Raw genomic sequence first — 21,778 nt, 5'->3', positions numbered from 1 at the left:
CTGGAATAACAAAAAACCTAGAAAAGAGAAATGTATTCACAACAACAACAACAACAAAAACTTGTGCAGGAATCACCATCCCTGACCTCAAGCTATATTACAAAGAAATTGTCATAAAAAATTTCATTGTATTATTACAGAGATAGGCAAGAGGATCAGTGAAACAAAATTGAAGAAACAGAAATGAACCCACATACCTATGATCACTTGATCTTTGACAAAGGAGCTAAAACATTCAATGTAAAAGGACAGCCTCTAAACAAATGATGTTGGTTCAACTGGCAGTCAGCATGCAGAAGAATGCAAATCAATCCTTTCTTAAATCCTTATACAAAGCTCAAGTGCAAGTGAATCGAAGATCTCCACATTAAACCAACTAAACTGAAACTATTAGAAGAGAAAGTAGGGAAAACCTTAGAACGCATAGGCACAGGGGGAAATTTCCTGAACAGAAAACCAATGGCTTGTGATGTAAGACCAAGGATCGAGAAATGGGACTTAATGAGATTGCAAAGTTTCTGTAAGGCTAAGAACACTGTCAAGAAAACAAAACAGCAGCCAACAGATTAGGAAAAGATCTTTACCAACACCACATTTGATAGAGGTCTAATATCCAATATATACATGGAACTCAAGAAGTTAGATGCCAGAGAATCAAACAATCCTATTTAAAAAATGGGGTACAGAGCTAAACAAAAAATTCTCAATTGAGGAATATCGAATGGCGGAGAAGCATCTAAGGAAGTGCTCGACATCCTTAGCCATCAGGGAAATGCAAATAAAAACAACCCTAAGATTCCATCTCACACCAGTCAGAATGGCTAAGATCAAAAACTCAGATGACAGCAGATGCTGGCTAGGATGCAGAGAAAGAGGAACACTCCTGCACTGTTGGTGGGGTTTTAAGCTGTTACAATCACTCTGGAAATTGGTCTGGTGGTTCCTTGAAAAATTGGACATAGTCCTACCCAAAAACCCATTTATTCCACTTCTGGGCATATACCCTATAGATGCTCCAACATACAATAAGGACACATGCTCCACCATGTTCATAGCAGCCTTATTTATAATAGCCAGAAGCTGGAAAGAACCCAGATGTCCTTCAGTAGATGAATGGATACAAAAATTGTGGTATATTTACACAATTTAGTACTATTAGAAACAATGACTTTATGAAATTTCTAGGAAAATTTATGCGTCTAGAGAATATCATCCTGAGTGAGGTAACCCAGTCACAAAAGAACAAAGATAATATGCAGTCACTGATAACTGGATACTAACCCCAGAAAAAAACCAAAAATAAAAAAACCCCAAAACAAAACAAAACAAAACAAAACAAAAAAAAACAAAACAGAACAAAACAAAACAAACCAAAGGTCAAAAAGCGAAAGCCTCAGTTTTTCTTAGAAAATAAAAATAAGTGTATAGCACCCTCTCAGAGTGTGGTAGACCAAGACCTTAAATCATTAGTAAGTCAAGAGCTAAGAATCTAATTATTTATTTCTAGCAATAAAGAAATTTTTAAATATTTGAGTTATTATCTAAGTGATGTTGGTGGCTGGAACAAAAGTTACAAGCATCCAGTAGGGAGCATGCCACTTCAAACGTTGGTTCTGTGAAACTGCACACATAAATGGGACAAAACCTATAAAATTAGATAAGCATACAGTTTAAGGACCATATATATGCTCTACAGGTGCAGGTGCTGGAGCAGTGCCTGAGTTCTGGTTTACCAGAATTAGAAAGATCCAATGTGTCTTCAGTCTTGAACTGCAAAATCTTCCGCAGCTAATACTTAAATATTTTTTTACCACAAACACCCAAAAGCAAAATTAGCCTTAAGCTTTGCTGGCATTCATCTGTTTTTCATTACAATTTCAAACATCAAGTAAATACAACTTAAACTCTAAAGGTTTCTTTTACTTAGTTCTTTAAATCTGAACTTAAAAGCATAGTAAAATGATACAGTTTGGAAAACAGAACCAATCTGTATTTATATTGACTTGGTTAATTATGCGTTTATTTTATAAAACACTTGACAAACAGCTCTTTAGAACTATGTTCTTGGCAGAGATGGTGTGATGAGAGCACAAGAATCTAACGTGGAGCTGACTAGATGACTTAAAATCCTATTCAGCTCTAAAAGACCAGGAGGTAGGTGATGGATCAATTCAAGGCCCATGCTCTGATGAGTAAGATCTTTATATTTCTTAAACAAGAGCACTATTTGTAGAAAGAAGAGCCTGGCATCCAGGAGCAAAAACCGGAGTACTTACGAGTACTGTGTCAGCAGTTCCAGATCATTGTGCATATTGATTGGATAGGCTTCACCAAGCTCAAACAACTTCTCCAGGGCTTCATAGATAAAAATGATGCAAATGAGGGAAGCAAAGGCTTCTTCCGTAAACCGGGTGATATAGCAGACAAGGGAACTCGCGTCGGTGGCCACAAGTATGATGCATAGTGTGGCAGTCCATAGCCCAATGCTGGCCCGCAAGGACAAGTATGACAGCCCATATTCTCTAGGAGAAACAGGAGTGCATGGGAAGAAGGTCATTTGACAACTTGATACCATTTAAACAAAAGGAATAAGCCTAAAGCCACAAGTGAGAGAAAGCAACTTCTCATCCCTTGTTTCTCTGAGCTCAAGACTTTGTCTGTAGAGAAATCCAAGGGGACAAACTAATGGAGATTTCTCGGCACTTAAAAATGAATCTTGTTTAGTATAAATATTACATGCACGGTATATTCACAAATATTTTAACTTTTTCTGCATTCCCATTGAGAGACAAAAATGACAAACTGAATTAATTCACTTTTCCCTGAAGACCTCCAACAGTGACGATGTTGGATGGAGAAAAAAACAAGTAAAGTGATGCGAAGGCATACCATAGCCAAGAGTCACAATACTTACTTGCAAAATTTAAACAAGATCTTTTCAAACACCAAAACAGGTCCTGTACTCCCTAATATGGTCAGGGGCTGTCCACCAAAAAGAGAATAGGCTATCCCAGTCATAGATGCTCCAAAGAGTGATTCGATTGCACTCTGAAAAAACACAAATGGATCTATTACCCAGTTGCACAGGCAGCAACTGTGGCAGGTATAAAAAACATTTCAGATATAATGGTTCACATTTACCCTTCACTACATTATTCCCAGAAACCTGTGCAGAATATGGGAACTAAGGCTGAGAATGTGGCTGGGGGTATGTTCAAAAATTCGTTATTAGTAACTGGAAAGTATAATCTATACCTTCTTGCTTTATTTTTATTGCTTTACAAAATATTTAGTTTTTTTTTTTTTTAGAATCAGTATCTGAATAGAATCATGACTCAAAATTTTGAAAAGAAGGATTCAACCTAAAATGAATTAGGAACCTAAACCTGAAACTATAATTGTAGGTTGAGGGGAATGGCAAAGAGCCATAGCCCTGCATAACACCCAAAATCAGTGTTTACCAGGCATTCTGTTCTGAGATAGCCAACTCCACTGCCAAAAAATTCATAGAAAGTTAAACTTCTGGAACACATGTCAAATCTCTCCAGAAAGCCAAAATCCAATGCTCTCTAACATAACTGTAAATCTTAGAAGACAGATTAAGGTTCAGAGAAAAAATAAATACATACTATACGACCTTCGGTTGCTTCTCCCAACAGTCCTCCAAACGTGATGACAGGAGACATACATGCACAGTAGAGAAACAGGAAGGATGCTAAGCACTGCAGACTGAAAGCATCCCTGAAGTCACTCCAGAAGAACGGAGCCTTTCTTTTGATATCTAATATAAGTCCCCCAAAAATCCTAAGACACAGGGTGGGGGAACACAAGAGTGAAACCCAAAGATAAAAAGCTCGTCAGTTAGAATGTTCATTTAACCTGTTGCCCGGTCACAGTACATTCTCCATCAGCAGGGATGAGACACAAAATAGACTACCACATTTCATTATGGTGACCTACAGAAGCAACTTTGCATTACTACACTACTCCAAATATTGTTCCTACAACTAAAAACATTATCAGGCTTTCTCACGCATTCACCAGGAATTCATCAATCAAATTTCAAATTATGAGAGATTCCAATCTATGTGTCATTCCTTATTAACAATATACTCAGGCCTTCACTGTCAACCTTGGAAATGTATATATGTAAAATCCCCGCCAGCTTTTTCTCTTAGATTTCTCTCTCTTTCTCTCTCTCTCTCTCTCTCTCTCTCTCTCTCTCTCTCTCTCTCTCTCTCTCTCTCTCTCTTTCTTTTTGTGTATGTGTTTTGCCTTTAATTTAGCATAGCAGAAAATGAGAGACAGAGAGACAACTGATCTTTGTGAAATATGCTCATAAATATCACCCTAAGGAAAATAAAACTGAGTTTAATCATGACTCCAGTTGCCTGGTCCCTCTACCATAATAAAAAAGACCCTGTAAGAAGACAACTAATGAACACGTAGATAACCACATTCAATAGAGAAAGATGGACTCTGAGGTTTATTTTAGTTCACTAGAAAGTTAATCTAATATAATAAAGCTAGTTAAATATTCTCTCGAACTACTGCTGCTGACACACATTCGAACACCTATCAATTATACGACAATGATGACTTTTTATGGAAATAATGCACTGATTCCAAATATGACAAAGGGAAACACCCTGAGACACTTCACAGGGCTCTGTATTTGGGTTAGGGATTTTAAATTGTAAAGTGATGCTTAAGATATGAACACTAATGTTCTTTAACATACTAGGAATGAAAACAATAAGTAGGCTTCCTCGTTATTTGAGTATTTGATGAAAACATTCAGATTTAACATTTGCTTTGAAAGTTCACTTTTCCCATGGAATAAAGACATTATCTTAGAGTAAGACTATGGTATGGTTTCTACGTAAATTCTAATGGTTAAAAAATATTGTAAAGCTGGACAGGGTGGCACATGCCAATAAGCCCAGTACTCCAGAGGCAAGAGGCAGGAGTCAGGGTTATGAGTTTGAGGCCAATCTGAGATATACAGCAAATCCATGTATCTCTGAAAAGAGTTCATTTTTAATATTATCCGAAGTGACTGCTTTCTTACAATATAAGTTCTACTTGACTGTGAAATTATGCTCAGAATAACGTTTTTCATCTATTTATATGCTGTGTGTATGTTTGTGAGGCTACCACGTGGGTTCTGAAGATAACTCAGGTGACCAGGCTTGGCCTCGAGCCATTTCACTGGCCCTTCTTTCTGTTGATTGAATGGAGATACAATAGTTGTCTATTAATAACTATATAATGGTTTATTAGTGTAAAACCGCTGTTTGTCCAGTGATTTCTTCAAGTAGAAATGATTAAGACTAGAATTCTGAGACAAAGGGACTTTTGAAACACATGGAATGCACACATATACAAATCTCACATACGGTCTCCCTAACTGCATTTGGCAAAACATATGTGTGTGAATGCTGTATAGTTTCTATTTATGAATAATATGTTACCTTGTCAAAGTCACAGTTCAAAGTAGATTTATTCCACTAAGCTGAGCATTCATTTATGATTTATATTCTACCTATTTCTAAAAATAATTTTAGATACTTATGAACTATTAATTAGTAATTAATATGTATAGTTTTGATAGTACTTCATTAGACCACTGCTGTGTAATTAATCACTTATTCAAGCATACATCAGTTTGACTAGTTGTTAGATAGCTGTGTCATAAGTGTTTTTATCAGTAAAGATCTAAATCCAGAAGTGGGAGTTCATTACAGAAGAACAGTGCAAGAGCAGCCCAGATGTACACCAGCAATTCCAGGAGAGCAGATGAGTAATGGAAACTTCAAGTCATGTCAGCCACAGAGTCTGTGGAAGAACTCTGGAGGAGCGAAGAGACCGGATATTGGTGACCTGGGAGGATTTAGGAAGCAGTAAGGAAAAGTGAACTAGAAAAAAAAAAACTAAGCTATGTGGCATGTTACACCTGAGAGGAAAAGAAAAAAATATATACCATCAAAAATAAAAAAGACAGTATTTGAAAGTATGAAAGCAAACAGAATGAGTATAAAGCTTCCACGGAAGGGAAAAGGAAACACTTGAACCATCTAAAAATCAGTATGAAGCCAAGGAAGATGTTAAAGGACATTTCTTCAGAGACAAACAGCAATAAAGGGAAACACAGGAGAATCGAAATGCAGGGTTGTCAGGAACTGGGAAGTCAGCAGTGAGCACACTGCAAGCAGTACAGAAAATGGCCCAAGGGAGGGCCACCAATCCTACAAAGCCTTGGCAATTGTCTTTAATTATAGGGAGGCTGTCCACACAGCTCCCTGAAGAGACATCCACCCAAGGGTTCTGATTTTCTCCTCACACATTGCTTGCAGAAAGACAAGCTGTCAAAAACCCATAAAAAACATTTTATGAAATAAATTGAAGCTTTCATCTCTTCAAAGGTGTATGATTAGAAAAATAAATCATATAGCTCTTTCAAATAGCAGACATACTAATAAAAATACCATTACATACATCATACTAGCATCTAATGAGGTAAGGTCTACAGGACTTAATTCTGGTTTAGTTTTATTCCCATCTTGAACTTAAAGCTTTCAACAAGCTGGTTTGGAAGCGTCAACTGACAGTTTTCTTATTCATTTTAAGACTCTGCGAATGCATTTTATGCTTCATAAAATGAAAGACTAGAATAAGATGGAACGGTGTAGCCACTGTTCTCTTTTAACAGTAGTGACAATCATTATTCACTTCAGAGAAATCAAATTAATTGGCATTTCACTCTCAAAGAGTAGATATTAAACGTATAAAAATTAGATCTTGAAACAATTCCTGACACATAAGACAGCATTTAAGTCCCCCAACATGGCTGTCACTAACCTCCCAGTTCGCTCAAGTTCAGGTCCACTGTGTCCTCCGTGTGGCTCAGCTTCACCATGAGCTGCTGTTCCATTTGGCACAGCAGGAATCTTCCTCTTCTCCTGCAGAAAATTTTGATGGTGTATATTTTGTTGCAATGCTTGGCATTAATTTAAAAAATGACATTTTCCCCATTGAAGCCATGTATAGAATGGCTGAAACCACAGATACTGTGCTTAGTGGCTGTTTAACCTTTGAACATGCATCCAACCTGCTAAGGTTTTCATTCTTCTCTCATCAGCAGGGATGACAACAGAACCTATCTTATAGTGTGGACGAATTAGGTTGTGATGGGCATTTCGTAAATCTTACACTTAGCAGTTTTTGTCATACTTTGATATAGATGCTATAGTTGGAAAGGTAAGCAGAAAATGCTCGTGTTCTAGAGCTGGGATATACACAGCTCACTAAAAAGATGTTTGTCTATTGTGTCTAAGGCCTAAATTCAATTTCTGTCAGGAAAGAAAGAGGAAAAAAAAATTCTCTGCCATTTCACTATTTTTAGTATCATTACCTCTATTCCTCTAGATCACATCTTTCTTTTTAAATTAATTTTTTTAAAGATTTGTTTATTTATTTTGTGAGCACACTGTTGCTTTCTTCAGACACACCAGAAGAGGCATTGGATCCCATCACAGATGGTTGTGAGCCACCATGTGGCTGCTGGGAATTGAACTCTGGACCTCTGGAAGAACAGCCAGTGCTCTCAACCACTGAGCCATCTCTCCAGCCCCAGATCATGTCTTTCTAGAAAGGGATAATTTATGCTCTAAGTCTTCATGCGTCACAGGCACAAGATTATTTATTACAAAGGGAAGTTTCTGCTTGAATCAATGGCAAATTAACTGAAGCGTATGTGAGTGCTGTTTTCCTCAATTTTATTCCACTTACTTTTGCTAGTGACAGAGATATCTTAGAGAAAAAAGTCAGAAACTCCTCCCTAAAATTCCTTCTCCAGCCATCTTAAATTTTGTCAATGTATTTAAAAGTATTTAAAATAATTATAAAGAACATTTAAGTTACACAATAAAATTTGCACTTGGTTGCCATTCCAAACTAGAGTTAGAATAAATATGAAGCACAGATTGATACACTCGTTTACCTTATGTACAGTGTGACATTTAGATAGAATGATATGTACCTCACATATCACAAAATGATTTTGTATTAGGAACAATATAGGAAAATTTAGGAGTTAGTGTTTCTACAATTTCTACAGGTATATGAGAAGATGAACTATATTAAATTTAAATATAAGGAAGAATGCATACTTCAGTTGAAGACAGGCTTAATTTTACAGGTAAATGTAAGACATTTAAGAGTAACTGAAAGATTTAAGAGTGGTCATCATTACTTACTTCCAGTTACCTAGGCAACCATGTCATGGCTTCTATAGCTCTCATAAAACAAGGGAAAATGTACGGTCTTCTGTGGAAATAATCCCCTTTGGATAATTTGACTTTTGCTTTATACATTTAAAAAGTTGTGTGTTGATAAGATAGAAGATAAATAATTAAGGTATTAACTATTCTAAAGCACATGTTTACTCAAGGAGTAGAAAAGCATTGAAAAATCAATAAATATACTGATGAAATAGAATTTATTTTAATCTATTTTGAACATTCTTATGTGTGAAAAACACTTAAAGTATACCAGTAAATAAATTAGGCCTTTGTGGCAATTTTTGGTATTCACAGATCACTATGCTTAATCTATACCCAACAAGAAATCTGTTTCCATGTTACATTCTGTTCTACATGTACTTCATGCTATGGTAACTAGTGGGATTTCTATGCATGCTATCAAACCTCTAAAAGAGTTAAGTACTGACAAAAATTATTCATATAATGTTATGCCAAAATGCATTTAAAAGTTTGTAAATGTATCCCTCTCTTTTTAAAATAAAGCAGTAAGGAATAATAAAAAAATTGCAAACTGTTTTTACAATTTATAATAAAACTAAAAAAATAAATTAGGCTTGTAGAGCATATATTTTCATAGAAAATACAGAAAATTAAATTTAAATACTTAATTCTACAATAGCTTAGAAAAGATGAGATCTATGAAAAAAAATCTCATGCACAGCACAAGGTGTCTGAAAGGACTGGAAAGGGAGTAAAGAGCAGTGATTATAAATGGAGTTTTCAAACATGCTCTGTGGAAATGGCCATGTGGGAAAATTTGGTGGAGGTGAGAGAATCAGGCAGTTCTGAAACAGAGCATCAATACTGGGAGAAGAAAGCATTCATTTATGGTCAGACACACACACAATGGCAAAGCCTAGATAATATATTTCTTAACTCGATGTTCTTTATATTACCATTTCCTAATATCTGGAATTTGATAATTCTTATTTTTTCCTAAAAAATAAAAAATGCAGATCTTTCTTCATGCACCTTGCCTTAAAAACACCATTCTTTAAATCCAGAATACATTGGAAACAATTTAGCATTTGAAGATTAATTGGTGATACAGTGGATTTTTCCAAATGCCATTAATATGAGGCTCATTCGTATACTTTAGAGAGCATCATGTTGCCATTTCTAATATCATTAGTGCAGACATGTTTGAGTAGAGAAATAGGAAAGCCTCTCACAGAAAATTCTCTATGACATGGCTTTTACTTTACTAGTAGAGGAACTTAAGTTATGTGGTTTCAGTTACTCATCTACTAAATGGTAATTGTTAAGGAAAGTAAATAGATCTTAATAATGTTAAAAGAACTTCAAAATAAAAACAAACTGTGATATTAATGATATGAATATTATACTTTCAAGCTGACAGAGGAGTTGGCATGACCTTTTATACATACTCATTGCTTAGTGATTATTTGACAGTTTGCCTACTTCTAACAGACCTGATAAAATCTAAGTACAGATTGGGTCAGTAGGCCCATCTCTCACTTCAGTCAGAACCTCAGAGTGAGACAAGGCTAGACCTTGTGAGAACAAGGCCCAAAGGCACTGGCTGGAAGAATGTGGGAGAGGGATTCCAGAGGAAATGAGAGACAGCATGACAAGAGGGCTTTGCAGACTTTGGCCACTATTTTCAACAGCTTTTCCTGAGACAAGAAAATGCTCTAAGCATTAACAATGCTTTTTATTCTTTCTTGATATAATAATACAGGGTAGGTAAAATATATTTTTGATTTGATTTTCATTTGCAGAATTTTTACAAAAATGTATACCATGCATGAGAGGATAGAAACATAAAAATCATGATGAAAAACTTTTCTCAGTTTTCAGTGTAATTAAGGAGTTTTTACAAAACATGAATAATTCTTTAAATTTTCCCAAACCCTTGTAAACTTTCAGAACACTAAAAACAATGGGAATTATCTCAGGCAATATTTCATGGCATTATAAAATTTAATATCTTTTTTGTTGGTCCTGAAATATTTCCAGACACATGAAAGTTATTTAGTGGCTCACTATCAAAACAATCAATTTAAATAATATAATATTAATTAATATTAGGTTATATTAAAACATTTTCTAAATTAATTTTTTATTGTAATAAATCTTTTGATGCTTTATGAAACATTGCCTTATTTTGGAGACATGAATTTAAAAAAAACCAGGATTGTAAAAATGTTTTCAAACATACCCACCTGGGAAGGAACATTTTTGGGAGGTTCTATTCGTATGCTTGGGTCCCATTCTCCAGGAGGAAGAACTGTAACCTGATCCAGAAACTCATCAATTCCTGACACTAAGTCATTTCGGTCTTTAGCTTTGTAAGCAACATCATGAAACACCTACAGAAGAAAAAACAGTGCCATATTTTAATAAGCTGTCAAAAAGATTGGCAGAATTAATATAACCAAAAGCAGCATTCAGATTAAATGCAATCATCATCAAATCTACAACACAATTCTTTACAAACCTCAAAAGAAAAAAACTTCATATGAGAAATACAAAAAACTAACATAGCCTAAATAATCCTAACTAATCAAAGCACTGTAGGCAGTATCATCATCCATCGAATTTCAAGTTGTATTACAGAGCCTACAATATTTAAAAAGATTTTCACCACCTCCACATTTTATACAGGCCTAATATCCAGTATATATAAAGAGTTAAAAATGTGTATTAAAACTGGGTAACAATTTAAAAATTAGGTACAGATTTAAACAGAATCCTCAGTAGAGGAAACTCAAATGGATGAGAAACAAAGAAATATTCAGCATCCTTAGCCATTAAGGAACTGCAAATTAAAAGTACTTTGAGATTCCATCTTACACTTGTCAGAATGGCTACCATCAATAACTAAAGGGCAGCTTTTGCTGGCTAAGATGTGAAGAAAGGTGGGAAGGCAAACTTGTTCCGGCACCATGGAAGTGTCTTGGTTCTTTGGGAAGATGGGAATCTGTATACCTGGCAGCTGAAACATTCTTGGTCATATATACACACATATGAAGGGGATCCAAACAAAATCACCAGTGAGGCAGTGCCGCCCAACTGGACATCTCTTGTCACCAAATAAAGCTTCCAATTCTGGGATCGGGTTACATCTAATTGATTTGGTGACCAAAAGGAGTCCCCTGAAAATCCCCAAATAACCCAGACTTTTGTCAAGATATTTTTTTCCACAAACTTATGTAAAGGCTCCATTGCTGTCTTCTAGAAATGACAGAACTAAATTTCACATAAGGTACCAAGACATGAAGAACACCAATAGACTGCTAACATGGACAGGATATTTTATATCTTATAGAATTCCACCCATAGACAAATAACCATGGCAACCAACAAATGGTGGAAACAGGAGAAAATATCCTACCCAGGAATTAACCCACTAATTGGTTATCCAATATTAAGTGATCAGCCCTGAATCATATACACACAAGTAACCCTAAGTAGACTCAGTAGGTTATAGTTACATACTTAGGCATTTATACATATGTGTAGGTTGTACTGAAGCTGTTAGTATTTTAATGTTAATTCCACTTCCCAAGGAAGGACTGGCTAGTCATGTGACTCCAAATAAACCTTCCCATTTTAATTAGTAAAATAAAGGAAAGCCAGTGACTGGGCAGGGCAAGGGATGTAGGAGGGCAGAGGAGGTCAGATGATGGAGAAGTGAGGTCAAGGCATCATGGAGGTTCCCAAGGACCAGCTGGACCCAGGTGATATTAATTGGCGTTAAATAGCTATGAATATTAAAGATTTTATAAGTCTAGCATCTTATAAGAAGGGCAGTTTGTATCCTTGTCTATTTGATTTAATCTTATTGTGTGGAGGGTTTGTGGATTGAGAGTTGAACATATAAACCTGTATGAAAAGCTATCGGGTTGTAGAGTCCTGTTTGTGTGGGATTTTGGGGTAAGGAAACACCCAGGGCAGAGGCAGAGAAAAGGTGGTTGAAAACCACCAGGGAAGGGAGTTTCAGGGACGAGTTGGGCCTTGGTGGTGGCTCAGACTGGGCGCCAGAAGAACGTGTAGCTCCAAACTAAAATCGGGCTTGAGGAGTGAGACCTCAGTGCTGGCAGAGAGATAAACCCAGTCTATATATTTTTTTTAATATTTACTGCAACAGGTGGCACACAACGTGGGGCAAGAATCCACTAAAAGGTTTATGACTATCAGCCTAAGAGTTAGTTAAAAGGAGTTCATTTTCTGAGTAAGAGCGGGCCAGCGCCATTTTGAGTCATGGGTGTCTCAGCACGAGAACCTTAAAGATACAGCCTTTGCTGACAGGCTGTAGTGTCCTGTAGCCAAAAAAAAAAAAAAAAAAAAAAAAAGAAAGGAAGGAAGGAAGGAAGGAAGGAAGGAAGGAAGAAAGAAAGAAAGAAAGAAAGAAAGAAAGAAAGAGGGAGGGAGGGAAAGAAAGAAAGAAAGAAAGAAAGAAAGAAAGAAAGAAAGAAAAAAAGAAAGAAAGAAAGAAAGAAAGAAAGAAAAGAAAGAAAGTTTGCAATCCAGGTATCCAGGTACACAAAGAGAAATAGGGAAAAAGAAATAGAAAGAAAAAAGAGAAAAAAGAGATAGAGAAAGAGATATAGAGAAAGAGAGAGATAGAAAATGAGAGAGAATTTACCCGAATCGCATGAGTATTTTCACCAGTGGTTCAGAGCTAAGATGAGTCTGTACACCAGAAGAGTGAAAACAGACAGATATAAACCAATAACAACTAAGGAAGAGGAGGCCAATAGTTTGATAGTGTGGATACTTGAGAGGAGTTGGAGGGAGAAAAGGGAGTTGGAAAAGTAATGTAATTGTCATTTAATTTTAAAATTCTTTAAAACAATTTAAAGAATTGTAATTTTCCTTAATCAACTTTAGTTTTTCCTACTATTTGCAACTCTCTTGAAATCTTTCTTAATGTGATCTCATTTAATGAAAAAAAAATTGCTTCTCATAATCACATGAATCTATGTCCTGCCTTCAACAGAAAAGAAAAAGTCAAAGTTCACCCAGAGCTGCCAACTCCCTATTACTTTAAAGAACCTCAAAGATGAAATACCATGATCTACTGGGTTTTAAATTATAAACAGATTTACTATTGCTTTTCCATCACCAATTTCCACAGTCATTCATGTCCTTTAAAGTCTTCTCTGTGAGATTTGCATGATAGCCTAAAATTCTTATTCTAACTTCCAGGATTCCTCCCAAGCAAGAGTGGGTACTTCAGTGTTCTCCCAGAACCTGTTCTTCCGATTTTTGTCATCATCACTGTTTCCAAGAGCTAATTATTAATTACATAATTAGTTGTTTAATGTCTATTTTATCTGTTAAAATGATCTGTGATTTCTTCAATAAATATATACCAAATCATTTAGATGCAAGGGATATAGGAAAGAAGAAACCCAATAAAACCCACACCTTAGTGACGCTTACATTCTAGTATGATGGGAGGAAAGAAGAATATAAACCATCATACATTTGGTGAAGGATGAAAAGCATTATAGACAACAAACATCAGGAAAGTGAAGTGAAACTGCTTTTGGAGCCTTTTTTGTTTGTTTGTTTGTTTTTTGTTTTTTGTTTTTTTGTTTTTTAAACAAAGATTTTATGAATACAAGCCTTACTGTTTTCAGGAACAAAAACATGCCAAACTAAGAGGCCTGCAAATGTAAAGCATGCATCCCATATTTGAAAAACAGCAAGGGTCAAAATCCTGGCGCGCAAGCAGAAGGTGATAGCTGAGGGGAAAGAAGGCCACCGAAGAACACTATAGTTTGTTGTAAACACTGACTCTGAATGAGATAGGAGCTAATTTGAGGGTTTTGAGCAGAGGAAGAATTTCTCTAACCATTGCATTACTAGCACAATGAAACAAAGCAAAGGCAAAAAAGATAATTCATATAACAGACCGATGCAATAGTGGGGACCCTGTGATAAGAGCAAAAGCTAGATGATGGAAAACACATAGACACAGCCATGTGGAAAGGGAGACAAGGAAGGACTCTGAACAGAGCCTAGTCACTTATGGAGCTGTGTGGCTGTGAAATGGGGAGGAGTTAAGGATGACCTTGGGGTCCACTCAACTCTTCCACTTGTTTCCCAAGTCAGTCTAAGGTCTTGGTGAAATACCAATTCTTTTGACAACAAGCCCATTACCTCTCTGGCCTCATTGCTCCCCAGCCTTTCTGCTCTTAAGGTTCTGAGTGATCTAGGAATGCTCCTATCTCAAACTTTTGTCCCTGTTTACTGTTAGATCAGAAGCCATCTCTAACTTAAAAGGCTACTCATGCCACCTGTCTCCCCCACTGCTCTTGTGATTTCTTCTGCAACAATCATTTCCACGTACTATACATTGTACTTCCATGCCCCTGTCTTTCAATAACTGGATCAATGTTAGAAAAAGCTTTCATTCTTATTTTTATCTACCACCTGCATAAGTGTTGATATATGATTCACATCTAATAAATTCCCGAATAAATTAACATCCACCACCTTCTCCTCCAACTTTTTCCACATGCTTCTTCTCAAATTGAAGGACTCTTTATAAAGATAATTACTGTTACATGTACATAATGAATAAACATTAATGTAACCTGCTGAGTTCATTTAGTGTAGCTTGTATGTATATTTTCAGGGCTGACCACTTTGTATTGGATAGTCAAAGTCAGCTCTGGGGAAGACCGTCTCTGTGTGTGTGTCTCTCCTGCCTTCCCTCCCTTTACTCTGTCTTTCTCAGTTTCTCTTTCTGTCTCGCCTACCTTCTCTCTGTCTCAGGCTAACTTTCTTTGTCTCTGAATCTCTTTCTCCTCCCTTCCTCCTTCCCCCACATCTCTCTCAGCAGTCCTTAGCTTCCTGTAGTTCTTTGTCAAGTGATAGCACCCATGAGATTACTCTCTTTCATGTTAACATATTTATTGGTGTTGTTCTTGCTCACATATTGTTTAATCAACCACACTATTGAGAGTATCATGGGTTCTGATTTTTAAGATCTTACATTTTTGAGACTACATCTATTTGAGAAGCTAATGACAGGTTTTTACAATCCAAAATATATCTTTATGTTTTTTCTTAAACAAGGCAATATATTTATATAATAGAAATCAGACACCACTTAAAATTCATCTACATCTCCATTAATAGATTAAAGATTCCAAGGTTGGAGACATGGATATTTATATCAGGCAACTGTATAGGGCTTTCAGAGTTTGCCAGCTTTTTGATGTTATATATTCTATACATTTAGGCACTATTTTTATTTAGATAGCAAAGTAGTTATATCATAAACAAATTTTCAGTGCTATTAACATATAATACTTATAATGTTGGTATATGTACAATGTGAATATTTTTATAGATGTTTAACAGTTTTTACATATAAGCTTTCAAAAATAATTTATAGTTTTAATGTACACTGATACATTCTTCTCACAGAGTCTGTAGTGAAAACTTGGGAAAATGAGATTCAATAGACATAAATATAAATCCCAGGAAACTGTCATGAAAAAGACCTCCAAATTTAGGTGTATCTTGTGAGGGAACTATTCCATAGAAACATGAACAAATACCTCATCAGTCATTAAGGTTGCAATTGATCTGCCAATTTCATGGTACTGTTGACCCTTTCCCAGAGGTCCCAGAAGAATAAACAGAAATCTGTAATTAAGAAGAAAAAATTCAAGGTATAAATGTAACAATAATCTCCCTGGATCAGAACCCCTCCTCTCAAAGTAATTAGACAAAACAAGGATTTTAATATGAAACTTTTTTATAGTTAATTATGATTTTGAAATGTTTTACAATTGAGACTTTAATATAAGATTCTCACTCAACAGGAATGCTGGGTTGTTTTTAACCCTAGGGTTTCTGTTTTTAGCTGTCTATATAGCCCATGAATTTGTGCCAGGAATTTTAAAGATTATAAGTCTTTAGAAGAGAGTGACAGGAAAATTAAATCTCTCTGAATAGGAAACAGAAAAGTTCACTAGTACATAAAATGAAGACCAAGAAGAAGAAAGGCAATATAGTATTATACATTAAGAGAGAAAACATGATTAACATCTAGTTACTGTACATACATTTTTACTGAACATAAAATCTGTTAGAACTTAAAAATTAGTAAGGCAAAAAAAAAGATGAAAAATTAGTGTTCCATTTGTGTTGCCATAGAATTCTACGGTGTTCATTTGTTAAATGGTTTGCTTTCCCAAGGATAACTCTATCTGGTACAGTTTGTTGTTAGTATAATTTTGTTTTCTTTAGCTGTAAATGTTAGTGATTATATATGTTCTATATGAAGCATCTATTAGATAACCTTAGAGGTCATATATGACATTAATTTTCTTTCAGTTATAATTGAACACATCAAATTCTGCTCTCTCTCTCTCTCAGTGTGTGTGCATGTCTTTGTCTGTGCCTGTGTGCCTGTGTGAATGTGCATGTGAGTGTATGCATGTGCATGTTTTCACATGTGTGCCTGTGAGTATGTGTGTATGTGTTTGTGAGTGATTGTGTTCATGTTTGGGATGTGTGCGAGTGTGTGTCTATGTGTGTATGTGCATGTGTTTTTCTCTGTGTGATATGTGTGTATGTGTGTATATATGTATGTGCATGTATGTATATGGGTGTGTTCATTTATGTGTTTGAACAAGTGTGTAATGTATAAAAAACAAGACTAGTTAAATGTGGTGTCAGAAGTTTTAACAACTATAATACTTCAGAAACTTTTCTAACCTGTATCTTGATGTTTTTAGTTTCTACTGCATGCACTTTTTATAAAACCCTAAAACATATTTTCTGACATTTATTGTATAAAGCCTCTATAATCATGTCATGCATTTTTACCTCCTGAGAAAGGATAATTGAGGTTCAAAGATGGTTATTCTTCACTTCTTTATTATAATCTTCTTTTATTTTTCACCTCTTCTAAAAAATAGCCTGGTCTTTTGAATCTCTCCCTACACATTGGCTCTATAGTGTCTCAATTTTTTCTTCACACATACTTTGCTGAATCAGTATGAATGAAGTCACTTAAGCCTAAGACTTTTCTTTTTTTACTGCCAGTTAATGTTTAATGTGATATGTTCAAATATCTATCACAGAAGCAGCTGACACTATCTCTTGCACAAAGACAATAGAATCCAGAGCACAGTAAGTCTACAAAAGCATAGTTAAGAGCATAGTAAGGCTACAGTACCCAGTAAGGTACAGCACCCTTGCTTCTTGGACATTAGTTTTCGTGTCATTTCTCCTTCCCTGCAGATTACAAGAATTGTGGAATATTGAAAAGTAAGAGCTATTGTATGTAACTAATTCTAATCAGAGGAGCTCCCATCTTCTCAGACTGGCTGGCAAGCTACAAGTTCACACTTTGTAGGCAAAGAAGCAAGCTGGCGGACCAAAATTAATGTGGCATACTTGAAGTTGAATTCTTTCTATGGGAAATGTTGAGTTTTTCTTTTAAGTCCTTCACTTTATTAAAAGTGGCCCTTCATATATTCATGGGAGTATTCCATAGAGGAGAAGTCAATGCAATTTAAATGACTACCACACCTACAAAATACCTTCATACACCAACCTAGAAGTCACTGTTTTTTACATGCCATCTCCTGTAAATATTAGTTTTCAATGATGTCAGCTGTAGATTTGATGAATCTAGAGGTTTTGATGGTGCACATAAGGCACATAAGCCTTTCGAAGGGAGGGTTTTATCTTCTTACAGCTATAGTCTATTCCTGGAAATTTTCCTTTCCTTTGAAATACAGAAGCTGTGAGTATGATAAACAGACTGCATTTACTCAAATGCATCCAAACACCCTTGTTGGTGGTGAAATTTGAGTATCCATCTTAATTAGTAAACCTGACTCATGAAGTCAGAATCCCAAATTTCTAGAAACTCTTAAAAGCCTGTAGTTTACATGTAAAAATATATAACCTTAGTCACACTATTATATTCTATTTTAATATACACAATTTTTCTCCCCAGTTTTTAATTAAACTCGGCATGCACTTTAGTAACCAAATAAATAAATAGAAACTTACTTCTATAACCTTAATGGTAAGTAGTTTCTCACTCACACCAAGGCAGTCAGAAGCTACAACTGAATGTCACTCTGGTCAACAAGGTCCTGATGGAATGAGGCTTCTCCTGCTTCTACTATTCCCTACTTCCTGCATAACTTCTCTGTAACCAAACTGTGGTATAATGTGTGTTATATTTTGAGTTATAGTCAAAGTTTCATAGAAAAAAATTATTTTCTAAACCCACTTGACACAGTGGCCACACATCTCAACTCTTTCAATGTTCCTTAGCAAATGGGCCTCACTGTGGTTAGACAAAGTCAGGTGTCATAAGATCAGAAGATATGGCAGCAGGAGAGAAGGAAAGGCAATTCTCAGATAAAATAGTAAGAACTTAACATGAGGAAGTCAATATTCTATTTTTTGTTTTCTTTTCTCACAGTTTTATTCATAAGCACCCTTATATCTATAAAACATAAATCGATAATAATAGAATTCAGTTTGTTTTACCATTACTTGTTAGTTTCAATGCATAATTTAAAAAAAAAGTTCAGATAAACAAATTAATTATGACCTTTTAACCAGAATCAACCACTTTCACCATATGACTGACTACTAATGAGTCTTCATATCCTGGGCATTAAAGACCAACTGTCCTAGGGCTGAAGCATGATATATTTGATCTCATAGAAGCTATTCCCATGAATTGAAGGCCGAACCAAACAAAGCCATGGTTTCCCTAGAAACCATGATCCTCTTGATTGGGACTACACATATATAAGATCCTCTTTCTTGAACACATAGTTCAATATAATTTTTGAAAAACTGTAAAATTGACCTGTATAGATGAAGAGCATGCCTAAAATTAAATATGAATTTTTGAAGGCTGAAGAAGATTAGACTAATTTTAAAAGCACTTCCCATGCTTTTAAGCAAAAAAAAAAAAAAAAAAAAAAGGAGGTTTATGAGTAAAACACTCATTTCTAATCAAGCATCTATTAGAAAATTGTATTAAAATATTACCATTGCCTAAAATTAACAATTCCCTAAACATGAAAAATGTTTGAATACTTTTACCTGCTTGGGATTGGAACTTCAGCGAGCCCTTGGAGCAAGACAGCTGGAGACAATCTGACAAAAGCAACCACAGTTCTGTCTAGGAACTCCAGTTCTCCCACCAAGATGTTTGATGCCTCAGCACCGGGGGGAATCTTTTTCATGAAGTGCAGATCAACCTGAGAGCATCACAAGAAAATATTTTAATCATAAAAAATTATGTCAATAAATTTAATATTTTATAATAGATGAATTTTATACATTTCAACTAATATTTAACATATATCTACTTTAAAGTAAACATATTCTTATAATACAATATGGCTTTAACATTTGTTTTTATTTGATTGTATTATGTTCTCCATATAGTATAGTTGGCCTGATAGGGGTCTCAGTTTACATTAATTCTCCATATAACTGACATAAAAGAGAACAGAGATAAAAAAAGGTTAAAAGCATTTAGAATTACTACTGATCCATAAGTGAATTTTTACTATGAAATGCCTGTGATTTAAATGAATGAAAATAAAACAGAAAGGACCACTAAAAAGAAGAGATGATAAGACTAAAGGGTGATGTCTGAAAATGCATGAAGAACAGTCCTTAAATACAAATCATTTGTATGCACAGAGCAACTATGAGAATGAAGCAGTGACTTTAAAGTAAAATTTGCACGGCCTATTTCTTGTGTCTAACTCATTTGAGTTGCTTTTTATAGGACATGGTTTTTAGGGGACTAGAGTTCATCTGCCCTAGTAATTTTTATGCCATGTTGATGAAATAGGGACCAAGGATCAAAGTGGAGAGAGAGAGAGAGAGAGAGAGAGAGAGAGAGAGAGAGAGAGAGAGAGAGAGAGAGAAAGAAAGAGTGTTCTGTTGTATATCAATGAGGCTAAGAAGATATTTTTAGACCAGTTAATTCTTTTGAAGTCTTAGAAATAAGAAGATACTGCTCAAAGAAGTTATAAATTAATAAAATGATTAAATGTACCTCTTGTAGACATAAGTAACATTATACAAACTAAGATGGTTATATTAAAGAACATACATACAAACATGTATATATATATGCATTTAATAATAAAAAAGAAGAAAATGTATTTTAAAGACAGAAAGATGGGGTATATGGGAGGACTTGGAGGAGGGAAAAATAGGGGTAAATATTTAATTATATTATATTTTCAAAAATAAAAGAATTTCTAAAATTAAGGCATTAGTACAGCTATTTACAGAACTGTATTAAATTATTTGTAAAATATTGCTGTTAATAAAATAGTACATGTTGTTGATAGTATACTTAAGTGACCCCACAAATTCCATCAGGGAACTCCTACAGCTGATAAACAAGTTCAGCAATGTGGCTGGATATAAAATTAACTCAAACAAATCAGTAGTCTTTCTCTACTCAAAGGACAAACATGTAGAGAAAAAAATTAGGGAAAAGATACCCTTCACAATAGTCACAAAAAATATGAAATACATTGGTGTTACTCTAACTAAGCAAGTGAAGGACCTATATGACAAGAACTTCAAACCTCTAAAGAAAGAAATTGAGGAGGATCTCAGAAAATGGAAAGAACTCCCATGCTCATGGATTGGAAAGATCAACATCTTAAAAGTGACCATCCTACCAAAAGCAATCTACAGATTCAATGCAATCCCCATCAAAATTCTAACCCAGTTGTTCATGGAATTGGAAAGATCAATGTGCAATTTCATATGGAATAACAAAAGACCTAGGATAGCGAAATCCATCCTCAACAACAAGAAAACATCTGCGGGAATCACTATCCCTGACCTCAAGCTATATTACAAGGCAATTGTGCTGAAAACTGCATGGTACTGGTACAGAAATAGGCATGTGGATCATTGGAACAGAATAGAAGATCCAGAAATGAGCCCTCATGTATATGGTAACCTGATTTTTGACAAAGGAGCAGTAAACATTCAATGGAAAAAGGACAGCCTATTCAACAAATGGTGCTGGTCCAACTGGCACTCAGCATGCAAAAGAATGAAAATAGACCCTTTCTTATCTCCTTGTACAAAGCTCAAGTGTAAGTGGATCAAAGATCTCCACATTAAACCAGATACACTGAAACTATTAGATGAGAAAGTAGGAAAAACCTTAGAACACATAGGCACAGGAGAAAATTTCCTGAACAAAACACCAATGGCTCAAACTCTAAGGTCAAAGATTAACAAATGGGACTTAATGAGATTGCAAAGTTTCTGTAAGGCTAAGGACATCGTCAAGAAAACAAAATGGCAACCAACAGAATGGGAAAAAATCTTTACCAACACCACATCAGATAGAGGCCTAATATCCAAGGTATACAAGGTACTCAAAAAGCTAGACACCAGAGAATCAAATAACCCTATTAAAAATGGGGTACAGAGCT

General features: G+C 35.3%; 1 protein-coding gene across 7 annotated transcripts in view; it reads right to left on the bottom strand.

Annotated features, from left to right (window-relative positions):
- The window catches only part of SLC4A10 (solute carrier family 4 member 10), a gene marked incomplete at both ends in the record, with an annotated part of 275,521 nt that overhangs the window by 62,756 nt on the left and 190,987 nt on the right, over positions 1-21,778 (bottom strand). For all 7 annotated transcript variants that reach the window (XM_080928210.1, XM_080928213.1, XM_080928212.1 and 4 more), the window contains 7 exons: positions 2,277-2,522; positions 2,915-3,048; positions 3,630-3,804; positions 6,862-6,962; positions 10,511-10,657; positions 15,869-15,956; positions 19,398-19,555. In XM_080928210.1, the coding sequence (XP_080784336.1) occupies positions 2,277-2,522; positions 2,915-3,048; positions 3,630-3,804; positions 6,862-6,962; positions 10,511-10,657; positions 15,869-15,956; positions 19,398-19,555 (1,049 nt within the window). The remainder of the gene's footprint in view (positions 1-2,276; positions 2,523-2,914; positions 3,049-3,629; positions 3,805-6,861; positions 6,963-10,510; positions 10,658-15,868; positions 15,957-19,397; positions 19,556-21,778) is intronic.

Source organism: Micromys minutus, assembly GCF_963924665.1.
Source record: "Micromys minutus genome assembly, chromosome: 13".
Lineage (NCBI taxonomy): Eukaryota > Metazoa > Chordata > Mammalia > Rodentia > Muridae > Micromys > Micromys minutus.
This window is presented reverse-complemented; position numbering and strand designations above follow the sequence as displayed.